Raw genomic sequence first — 11,973 nt, forward strand, 5'->3', positions numbered from 1 at the left:
TAAAACAAAAGTAGGCCTAGCAGGATGAGTTGTGGTACAGTGTGGGCAGGAGAAGGGGGGAAACGAACAGTTTCTTGCTAGTGAAGTGCTCACCTTATTGGGATAAATTTATAGTGTTTCCCACACATACACACTTTCTCTAATAATCTTGGGGTTATAAACATGATTACTCCCTTTCATAGTATCCTCAGGATAACCCGGTAAGGCAGTTAGCTTGAGAGAAGATGACTGACACAAGTTCATCCCGGAGAATCGCCATGTTGATCTGAAGCGGCAGAGCAAAGTTGGAGTCCAGTAGCACCTTTAAGACCAACCAAGTTTTACTCTGGGTATAAGCTTTCGTGTGCCTGCATCTGAAGAAGTGTGCATGTGCATAAAAGCTCATACCTTGACTAAAACTTTGTTGGTCTTACAGGTGCCACCGGACTCAAACTTTGTTCCAAGATCATCCTGCCAGGATCATGGATGTGCAGGGATGTTCCCTGTAAGCTGTGGAGTCTTGTAAGCAAAAATTTTACTTTGTCAGCTATTGGCATTAAAGGTGTGAGTGAGCCATTAGGCTACTGCATAAATCAGTTCGCTCTGGAGCCATCCTCCCTGAGCTAAGACAAAAATGTTGAGCCAGAGGCTAAAAAACTGTGAGCTAGCTCACACTAACTCAGCTTAGAGGGAACACTGGCAGAGATCTTAGCTCTCACTAAGGTGACCATGAATGAGGCATATGCCAAAATCACAGTTGAGCATCTGGTGTTTGCTGAGGGCAAGGAAAATACTTCTGGAGTGTGGTGATCTAGGGCTGAAGCAAGTGGGAGAACTTGGAAAGCCAGTATTCATACCAAACAACAGGAACTAGTAGTGATTCACTGTGTTATCAGTCTAGCATCATGAACTGGCCCTTGAAAACAGACTGCTGAAGGCCACAAAAATCAGCTGAGCCCTTGAACGAAAGCTCTCAGATTGTGTCCAATGTAACCACAATTAAGAATGTGTTTTAAACACACACCCCCAAAAAAACCCCACTCAGATTCAAAACATTCATTCAACTACAACCTGAAAAATTTGTGATCTCATACTGAAAGCTGAAATCCACCCCCTTGCTCCCCATGCATAGACATTCAATTTCTGTTCATCTTGCTTAAAATTTGTTCAAGAAACCTGTGCAGGAAAATCAGGAGGGCAAGCAAGAAACTGCCCTATGCAGGTCTGATTTCAGACGGCTGCAATAAACAGATAAATGAATAGCAGCCACCACAAAAGGGCCATCCAGCGCCTTCAAAATCAAGTCTGCTAAAGGATTCCCGGGGATGAGAAGGCCGTGTTGTGGGGCAAAACTGACACCTATTGGTTACTTTCAGATTACTCCACAAACAATGTTATCCCCCCCCCCCCCGGCTTTTAAAGCAAAGAAGATGCTTCCAGCTTTAAAACATGCAGACGCAAATGCAGAATGTTGTAATGCAAAGATCCAGTAAATTGAAAGCAATTCCCCCCCCCCCATTCAGTTTTCAGCAAGCTTGGCTACAGCTTTCCTTTTAAGGAGAAAAACCTCTTTCTAGCGCAAGCCTGGATTGCAGCATCCTTCGATTGTGGGTGGGGGGAATCAAACAAATTCACTTCAAGGGCAGCCACGTTAACCCTCTTCAGAAGGTTGGAAGAATGTTGGGCACAAGACAGACAGGCAGATTTCTGCCTGCAAAAGCAAAGGTGGCACTTTTCGGGCAGGGCCATCATCCGTCTCCCTTGTTCTTGGATTCTGTTGCCTGTTTGCCACCTCCACCGTTGCCCCGATCCAGCTACCTGCCGTGTTCATGCTTAATTTATTATGAGAGTTCTCCCTTCCCTTTGGGGGGAAGCACTTATCTGCTCTCCTGATGGAGGACTGGGCAATCTCCCAGGATTCACCCCACTGGGCCTTGGCTCCAGAGGAAAGGGGGCTCCTCCACTCCAGCACGCCTTCTCCTGAGGCAGCAGGAAGTCTTTCTGGGCCCCAGGGGGCCCTGTTCTGCATACCTGCTGGCAGGCCTCTCTGAGCCCTGGCTCCACAACAGTGTCCACACTGCTACCTCTCCATGCCTGTAGCTTGTCATCCCACTGGCTCTGCGCCTTCTCCACAATTTGTATCCCCAGCAAGACAATCTGCTACTTTTGTTGTTCAGTCACACAGCTGAGTCTGACTCTTCGCGACCCCCTGGACCACATCACGCCAGGCCCTCCTGTCTTCCGTCGTCCTCCGGAGTCTGCTTAATTTCATGTTCGTTGCATCGATAACACTCTCTAACCATCTCATCCTTTGCCGTCCCCATCTTCTTTGACCTTCAATCTTTCCCCGCATCAGGGTCTTCCCCAGTGAGTGCTCCCCTCTCAATTGGTGGCCAAAGTATTTGAGCTTCAGCTTCAGTATCTGGCCTTCCTTCCGGGGAACAGCCAGGGTTGATTTCCTTTGGGATTGGCTGATTCGCTCTCCCTGCAGTCCAAGGGACTCTCAAGAGTCTTCTCCAGCACCATAATTCAAAAGCATCTATTCTTCGGCGCTCGGCCTTTCTTATGGTCCAACAATCTGCTACACTGTGGCTTAAAATCAGAGGCTTGTATTTCTAGGCATTCAGAAATATATCCTTGGCTAAACACACATGTGTAAGAAAAGATCCTTAAGTGTAAGGAGGTGTTGCTGGCAACCAAGATCAAGATTCATGCCATAGTATTCCTCATTACCATGGACGGGTGTGAAAGTTGGACAATGAAGAAAGCTGACAGGAATAAAGTTGATTCCTTTGAAATACGGTGTTGGAGGAGAGTTTTACAGATACCTCAGACCGCCCAAAAGACAAATCCGTGGGTTCTAGATCAAAGCAAGTCTGAACTCTCCCTGGAAACTAAAATGACTCAACTGAGACCATCCTACTTTGGTCACATCATAAGAAGACCAGACTCACTGGACAAGACAATAACGCTAGGAGAAGTTGAAGGCAGCAGGAAAAGAGGAAGTCCCAACATGAGACGGATGGACTCCATCAAGGGAGCCACGAGGGCCCTCAGTTGGCAAGACCTGAGCAAGGCTGTTAGGGACAGGATGTTTTGGAGGTCATCAATTCACAGGGTTGTCATAAGTCAGAAGCAACCTGATGGCACTTACACACCTACACATCCAGGCATGTGCATAATTTGCTCAACCAACTCCAAAGTCCAACGTGCACACCGTGCTGCTGCTGCAGGATAGTCCGGTCCATACTGCTTTCTAATGTCTCACCCTCCTCATTGCCCAGTCAATCAGGGCTCAGGGAAGGGACTGTGTTTTTCTGAGGTTTACTGCTTCTGAATCTGGAGGTTCCTTTCAGTCACCATTCATAAGCCACTGATAGACTTATCCTGCATGAATCTGTCTACTCCCCTTTTAAAGGTGTCTATGCCTGTGGCCACAGCTACGTCCCCTGGCAGTGAATTCCATATTTTATCACGTTGGGAGGAGATTCATCAGTGCATGGAGTCCTCCCAACCCCCCAGGGCCAGAGACTGATGGATACGCTCAACAATCATTCCCCTTGTGACACGGAACCACTGATGGGGAACTGGGAGGGGGGCAATAAAGACTAAGTCAAAAGCTACATCTCAAGTCGGCATAAATCAAAAGGCAACATTTACAGCTAATCCCAGCAGGTCTGTTGGGAAGGAAGAGGTTTTAGAAGGGCCACCCACACAGATGTAGGGGATTTCTGATGAGAAGGGATTCCACAGAACAAAGGCTACCAATGAAAAGTCCCTGCTGCCACTAGTCACTGGTCTCATCTCTGATAGTCATGGAAGCTGCAAAAAGGGCTCCACTGTAAAACCACGGAGGTGGGATTGGATGCTTCCACAGATCTGTCATTTACATTTTTTTAAATACAAAACCTCTTCCAAGAAGCCCAGATCAGTATACGTGTTGTCATTGCCCCCTGTGCTCACAGTCCAAAGGGCTGACCAAGAAAGCGTGACTAGCCCAAGGTCCTACAAGGAAACTCGTGGGTGAACAAAGATTTGAAAGTAAATCTCCCCAGTGCCAATCCAATACTCACAGTACAAATCCTAAGCAGAGATACACACTTCTAACACTCCAACAGACTTCAAAGGGCATAACCACACTCTCAACCACACTGCAGTGTCAAACTGCTACGCCACCCTGGTGTGGACAGTGTCTTGGCTATGCAGGAATGAATTTCTTCTGTGCAAATTCTCAGTGAAGTGAAAAGTCAATTCAGGGAATAATGGGACTCTTTTCATACTCAGCACACCAACAACAACTTCCAAATCCAGTCCCTACGCAAATGGACACCAATAGCATTTGATTCCTAAAGGAGTCGACAACCAATTCGCTCACTGTTCAGAGGAAACCAAGGCTGGGAAATGGAAACCAGCAGAATACTTACTTGTAACAAAGAACTTTTTGGTGAACGTGCAGCTGTCGAAGGCAGCTATTTTTTCCTGCAAGACCACAACAAGGATCCTGAAACAGAAAAACGAAACGTGTTTATGGACAAAACATGTTTATTGCCATGGAAGGTGCAAGGCTGCTCCTGCAAGCAGCAGTCTTGAGCAATGCTCCCTGTAAACTGTGGAGTCTCGTGAGCAAAAATTCGACTTTGTGAGCTACTGGCATTAAAGTTGTGAGCGAGCAATTTGGCTCCTGCATAAATTAGTTTGCTCTGGAGCCCTCCTTCCCAAGCGGAGACAAAAATGTGTGAGCCGGAGGCTAAAAAACTGAGCTGGCTCACACTAACTCAGCTTAGAGGGAACATTGGTCATGAGCAAAGTCTAGTGAAACTCCACCACGCTATGAGACATGAGTTCAGTTTCAATGACCGGCAGCCTGGAGGAAATTCCCAACTTACTGATGTTATGCCACAGAGGTTGCCAACTTCAAGGTGGAGCCTGGAGTTCTCTCAGGATTACAACTGATCACCAGAATACTGAGATCAGTTCCCCTGGAGGAGATGTCCACTTTGGAGGGCGTGGACTCTATTGGCGTCCCATCCTTCTGAGGCCCCACCCCTCCCTAAGCTTTGCCCTCCCTAGGCTCCACCCCCAAATTTCCAGGAATTTCCCAGCTCAGGACTACCAACCCAACATGGCACATTTCTCCCAACCAGCAATTCTCAAGCGGTGTCTGTGACCTCCCCCACCCCAGAGGGGGGGTTACTACGATAGGTTTGACAGGAGTGGGAAACATCAGAAGAAAAACCATGTGTACATCAGACCAATTTTTTTTACTTTTTGTTTTTTACACAGAAACAAAATTATCAACACAATGCATGCTTGTGTGCAGAAGGGCACAACACAGACCTGTTTCGTTTATTTAAATGTTTTTATTAGCCGCCTTTCTTCCTTACAAATCCCTTACAAATCTTACGGCAGCTTGGTGGTGTAAAGTACTGTCAAGTTGCAGCCAACTTCTGATGACCCTGTAGCGTTTTCAGGGCAAGAGACCTTCAGAGGCGGTCTGCCATGGCCTCCCTCTGTGTCGTAACCCTGGGCTTCCTTGGTGGTCTCCCAGCCAAGGACTGACCAGGGCTGACCCTGCTTAGCTTCAGAGGGTCTGACAAGACCTGGCTAGCCTGGGCCATCCAGCTCACAGCACAGATAAAATACATAAAATAAAATACATAAAAACAACATTTAAAATCACAATTCAGGATTGCTAGTAAACTTTACCAAATGCGATCCTAACTAAAACCGTGCACAGGGGTATGCAAACATGTACCATGTCAGACTGTACCTGGAAAGGGAGGGCCTATTTATAATTCCCAATACCCACAGCACGCCACCACCTATAACAATTTGATTGATTGATTGATTGATTTGATTTATATCCTGCCCTCCCCACAAAAAAGAGCTCAGGGCAGCTAACCTAATATTATAACAAGATAAAACTGTTAAATTATTAAAATTGCAATAAAAAAGGTCTAAAACAATACATAAAGTGCTAGCGCAATATAACAATGGCAGGTATCCGACAGTCAGCTGGCAACATGGTCTGGGTCGTATCGGCAGAGCACGGGCTATTCAGTAGGAATAATATTGATATTAATGCTGAAGTAATATTGTTACCAGCGCCGAGCTCCCTGCAAGTCCCAGGGGGGAAGGGTGGGCTTGGAGACCCCCGAAACGCCGAACCCCTCCCTCAACGCCCGCAACGGGGCAGGAGAACGACAGGCACAAGCCGCGAAGGGGGGAGGGCCCGGTGGAAGGAGCATGCCAGGTGGCAGGTTCCAGCCTTACCCCAGAGATTTTTAACCAGAACATTTTATTCGTATTCAACCATAAAGTGTAACAACAAACAGCAAGAGTTACAGAAATCCACTTATCCTACCAATGCAATCAAATATACAATCAAAGAGAGGTTCCACGGAACAAAGCCATAAAGGTCATAGAAACATTAACCCAATAGCAACAACTTATACTTCGCATTGTAAATAGTTTTCCGGTCAAAATCGTCAAAAGTGGGCACAAACAGGAAGTGGGCACTCCCTGCCATAACGCAGCACTGGTTATACAGGGGGGCGGGTCTAAGGGCGGAAGGCTCCCGGGATAGGAGGGCACGGTGATGGACAGGTGTCATAGCCAGTAAGGATTCTAAATCACGAGGATGGGTGGCCCAAGGGGGGGGGGCTGAAAGGGTATTTAAAGGAGGAAACTACAGAGTGCCGGGGAGGATTGGAAGGCTGATCTCAGAGGTACCAGAGAGAAAACGGAGGTCTGTCTGAAGAAGTGAGCTGGGGTGTGACGGAACCCCCGGCGCTTCTACATCTGAGGCACTCTTTTCATCCCCCCCCCTTTCAACACGGCTACGGGATTTTCTGCACCCGGGGTTGACCCAGAGCATGACAAATATTAGGGCCAATGCCTCAGGTAGATGGATGTGGCTCCCTAATCGAAGGCCTGGTGGAAGAGCTCCATTTTACAGGCCCTACAGAACTGCAAAATGTCCCGCAGGGCCCTGATGTCTTCCGGGAGTTCATTCCACCAGTATGGAGCTGCCACTGAGAAGGCCCTGGCCCTCGTCACTGCTAGCCTGGCTTCTCTGGGGCCTGGAAGAGCTAAGCGATTTTGGGACCCTGATCTTAGTGCTCTCTGGGGAATATGTAGGGAAAGGAAAGGCAGTCCAGCGGGGAACAGGCCTCTCGAACAGGGGTTTCCCCGCCCCCCAGGGGGACTTGGCAACCCTATTCTCAGCAGTGGTTCTTTGTTCCTGAGGAAGGACCAGAGGTCTGAAACACTGAACACTTAGGTAGGTAGGTCCCTGATGTTTGTGGAGTACTCATATACCAAGCAGGAAAGAGGGGCAAAAAGGTCTCTGTCCCTAGCTTTGGAGGCATGTTTTGGTCCCCTAAAATTGTAGTAACTTATAAGGGTGCTGTTTAGAGGAGACCTTGCCCAACATTGAAATAATAGAAAAGCATTACCTTGTAAGGAACTGAAAAGGGATTCTCAGCTAGGGTTGCCAAGTCTAACCATGGCTTTAGCGGGGGGAGTCCAGGACCCTGCCAGGCATCTTCTTTCACACACGCCGCAATGACGCCACCCGGAAGTGACATTATTGCGTCAGGCACATTGGGGGCGGGGCCACAATCATTCGAGGGAAAACCATAAAGTTTTCCCTTGAATGATAGAGCATCCCCCCCGCAACCTCCAGGTGGCGTCATCGCGCCAGGCATGTCTGGCACTTTAGGGGCGGGGTTCCCCCCCCCCCCGGGGCCCCCCCCCGGGCCGCGGGGGGGGGAGCGGGGAACAGGCCTCTCGAGCAGGGGTTTCCCCGCCCCCCAGGGGGACTTGGCAACCCTATTCTCAGCAGTGGTTCTTTGTTCCTGAGGAAGGACCAGAGGTCTGAAACACTGAAAAATTACCTGGGAAAAATGTAATTGGTAAGATACGGCTTGTGGTCAGGTGAACACCTTTGCCAGAACTAACGATCAATAGCCCACGGACGGATAATGAGGAATGGGTTCCACCCATCAGGCATACGTCAATCTTTCAGGCTGCTGCAGGTCATGAGAGACTATACGACCCAACTAGCTGCAATTCAAGACTCTTTTCTCCCAAGACCACAGCTGGACCTGTGAACCATGTGGGGGTAGCTTTGAAGCGGTGCCTCTACTCAACACCATACATTCATTCTCACACTCTGCCCCCTTAGGAATAAGGTACTAAGCAAAACCAGCAGATGTGCGAAGCGGGTAGGGGTTACAAAAGCAAAAGTGGGCATTAGCAACCGCAAGGCAGCAATATACAGTTACTGATCATGTTACAAGGACAAGCATTCCCCATGCTAAGGGTCCGAACCTGACACTTCCCTTGAGTCTGGTTTTGGTGAAGGGCTAAAAATGCCCCAAACAAACAAACTGGGATTCTAAACCAGGATTAAACTAGGGTTAGAATCCTAGATACTGAACAAGAAATGGCCTTAATCTGGACGATGCAGCTGACTGGAGTTAAATCAACTAGGCAGGCTTCAACAGAAGTTCTGCATGCAAGGACTGAGGAGGAGGGACCTAGTGTATGCGCCTGAGAATCAAACAGGCTCTTGGCTGATCACTAGGGTTGCCAACATGCAGGCGGGGGCTGGAGAGCTCCCAGATTTACCACTGGTCTCCAGACGACAGAGTTCAGTCCCCCTGCAGGAAACGGCTGCTTTGGAGTGGAGGCTGAATGGCATTATACCCCACTGAAGTCCCTCCCCTCCCAAAACCTCTCCAGGATCCACCCCCCAAATCTCCAGGAATTTCCCAAACAGGAATTGGCAACCCTACTGAAAGAAACTCGAGTTTCTTAATGACATGTGAACAGACCTTCAGTCAAGCAGTACCGTAAAGGAGGAGGAAAGTATTAAGAGCAGCAGGAACAATTTAAGCACATTGTCTTAACTGAAGAACTACTCAGCAGCAGTTCCTTCTCCAGGGACTGCCTGTCTCCCTGTTAACAGAGCCTTCACGTGGTCGTGTGTCCGGGCCCATGTGGAAAAATGGAAGCCGGAGAGGTTTCATGATGTGGTATTAACGCAACCCCCACCCTCAAAAAACCCACATTATACCTCCTGTAATTTACATTTTAAAAATAATTCACTCTCCCTGGTGACTCAAAGTAAAATCCGCCACTGGCACACAGCATATTAATCTAAAAAAGTGTTTCATCCTTGAAAATAATCACATCGGTGAGCTTTTTTATTACAAATCTGCCAGACGTAACAACAATGCTTTATTTGCTGAAAATGTAACCCACCCCCCTTCCGTGCAATGGAATTACAGAGGAGGGGGAAAGGGGTTTATATAATAAATCACTTCACATGATTACCAAGATGAGAAGTGCAAGGACAATAAAAAAAAGCAGTGAGAATTCACCAGGACAGCGATTTGCCAGTAATTGGGAAGCCATTTTAGATTCTGGTAACGCAGGCAGCACAACACAGAAGAAGGGCCTGAACCAGGCTGGCCCCGGGGGTTTGTGGTGGTCTGTCATTGTCTGTCACAGCCATTCCTTTTCCCACCAAAAGCCTGCCCCTCATTCACTGCTGCAAAATGGAAGATTTGTATTCACTTACCGTGAAGCTTCCTTCTTGGTGGTCCAAAGTGGGGCAGTCCTTGACTCCTTACTCCTGGGAAAGCACCTCTGCCTTCCGTAGGCAGGGCCGGCAAACTTTGACCCAGAGGGGAGGGGCTTATCCTCTGATCCCCAGTCATACCAAAAGCCACCTCCGAGCTGCTGTAAATTCACTTAAAAATAACTCCTTCCCCCTCAGACAACTGGGGAATACCATCACAGCCATGGGCTTAAACAAATAGAAACCTGTATTTTAACCATTAGAGCAAACAAACAGCAACAGTCCGCCACATCACATAATCAGTTAGACCATATTCATGAACAGCTGAACCATGCAAAATGTAAAGGACCGGAAGTCGTGTCCATCAAGAGAGGGTGGGTAGGACTGCCCCACTCTGGACCACCGAGAAGGAAGCTTCATGGTAAGTGAATACAAATCTCCCATTCTCCGGTGGTCCAGGAGTGGGGCAGTCCTTGACTCCTTACTCCTGGGACGTAAAATAGCAGTGCTCCCCCCGGGTGGGTCACACAACTTCCGGTGCCTACAGGGCCTGAAGGAGCACTCTACTGTCAAATGCTGCTTCTGCTGAGGCTACTTTGTCAATCCTATAGTACTTTGTAAAGGAATGGACAAATTTCCATGTCACCACCTTACAAGTGACTTCTAGGGATGGCAAGGCCCTATATGCCGCCAATGTGACTGCCCCCCATAGAGTGCCCTGTGACCCCTACTGGAGGTACTAACCCCTACACCTTGTATGCCTGACTGATCCTTATCCACCTGCTCAGGGCAGAAGTGGAGACACTCTTTCCCAGGGACAACTGAGTAACATACCCAAACAAGGATTCAGTCTTTCTCAACCCCCTGGTCCTGTCCATATAGAAAACTCAAAGCCCTACGCACATCTAGATGATGCCAGACCATCACCATCTCATGGCCAGGGTTTGAAGAAAAGGAGGGAAGTACCATATCTTCCTATCTATGGAACCAGGAGTTAACTTTGGGGATGAACGCTGGGGCTGGTCTGAGGACGACCCTGTCGCTGTAGAAGGTACATAAATCTGTGTACCGACAAAGCTCTCAGCCCCAAAAACCTACGCGCTGAACTGATCCCCACAAAGAAATTGTTTTCAGAGTAATATCTTTCATGGGACATGGTGCCATTGGTTCAAACGGCTCCTTGCATAGTGCTCGTAGCACTGCATTTAAATTCCATGCGGAGAACCTGTGTATCTGTAGTGAATTGAGGAGGAAGGCCCCCCTCAAAAACCTACCTTTCCTAGCCCCTCCAACCGTGGAAAGGGCCATTACCTGTCGCCTTAAGAGAACTAGTACTCAACCCTTTACTCGGACCCTGTTGGAGAAAAGCCATTCCCATCTGCGCCCGCATCGGGTCCACCCCGCTCTCCACACCAGTCAGAAGATGTTTGTCAGGATCTGTCATATATCTTGGTCATAGAAGATTTTCTGGACACCAAGAGCGTGGAAACCACCTCTGTCTCATATCCTAGAGCTGCTGTCTCCTCTCAACCTCCACGCTGTGAGTTGTAGCATGTCCAGTTGCAGATGAACGGTCATCTCCTGAGATAGAAGGTCCCGTCTGAGAGGCAGCCGCCATAGATTTTGTCTGGATAGGCTCATGAGGTCCTGGAACCACGCCCTCCGTGGGCAAAAGGGTGCCATCAGAATCACATCTGCTCTTTAATCAATTGCCTGCTGTACCACTCTGGGAATTAGAGTCAGGAGCGACAAGGCATAGAGTAGAGTTCTTGGCCATGCTAGGAACAGGGCGTCCATTCCTAGTGCCCCTTTCATGTGAGTTTTGGACGTAAACCTTTTTTCTTTTCTTTTTTGGTTTATTTGTTTGTTTTAACTTGATGGTCTGTCTGTACATGAAAGGATCCACCTCTGCCTTCCAAATCTTTCGCTGATCTGTTGGATCCCCTTTCGCCGATCCCTCTGTTAACACGTTTCTCTTCCTGCCATATGTGTGGCCTTTAAGGACAGCACATGCTCCTCTGCCCATTGCATCACTTACATGGCTTCCCGGTGTAGCTGCTGGGATTGCATGTCTCCCTATCTGTTAATATAGACTTTCATCATCATGTTATCCATCTGAATCAGAACATGACTGCCTACCAGTTGCCTCTGCAGGCGAGCCAGGGTCAACTTTATGGTCCCAAGTTCCAGGAAGTTGATGCTCTTGGATGTTTCCGGCTTCGACCAGGTGTCTTGACCATGTGTCCCATGGGGTTCACTTAGAAGTATCCCTTCTGTGAACAGAGTCGGAACTAGCCACTACTGTAACTCTGTCCACACAGACTGTGGTAACTCTACCTTCTTGACTATCTTGTAGTCTATTTCCTTCTGGTAGTGAATAAAGAAAGTGCTGCAGGGGTCTCATA

General features: G+C 48.2%; 1 protein-coding gene across 4 annotated transcripts in view; it reads right to left on the bottom strand.

Annotated features, from left to right (window-relative positions):
- The window catches only part of BCAS3 (breast carcinoma amplified sequence 3), an 812,136-nt gene that overhangs the window by 676,439 nt on the left and 123,724 nt on the right, over positions 1–11,973 (bottom strand). For all 4 annotated transcript variants that reach the window (XM_015420601.1, XM_015420405.1, XM_015420473.1 and 1 more), the window contains exon 9: positions 4,404–4,480. In XM_015420601.1, the coding sequence (XP_015276087.1) occupies positions 4,404–4,480 (77 nt within the window). The remainder of the gene's footprint in view (positions 1–4,403; positions 4,481–11,973) is intronic.

Source organism: Gekko japonicus, unplaced genomic scaffold, assembly GCF_001447785.1.
Source record: "Gekko japonicus isolate JY-2015 unplaced genomic scaffold, Gekko_japonicus_V1.1 scaffold348, whole genome shotgun sequence".
Lineage (NCBI taxonomy): Eukaryota > Metazoa > Chordata > Lepidosauria > Squamata > Gekkonidae > Gekko > Gekko japonicus.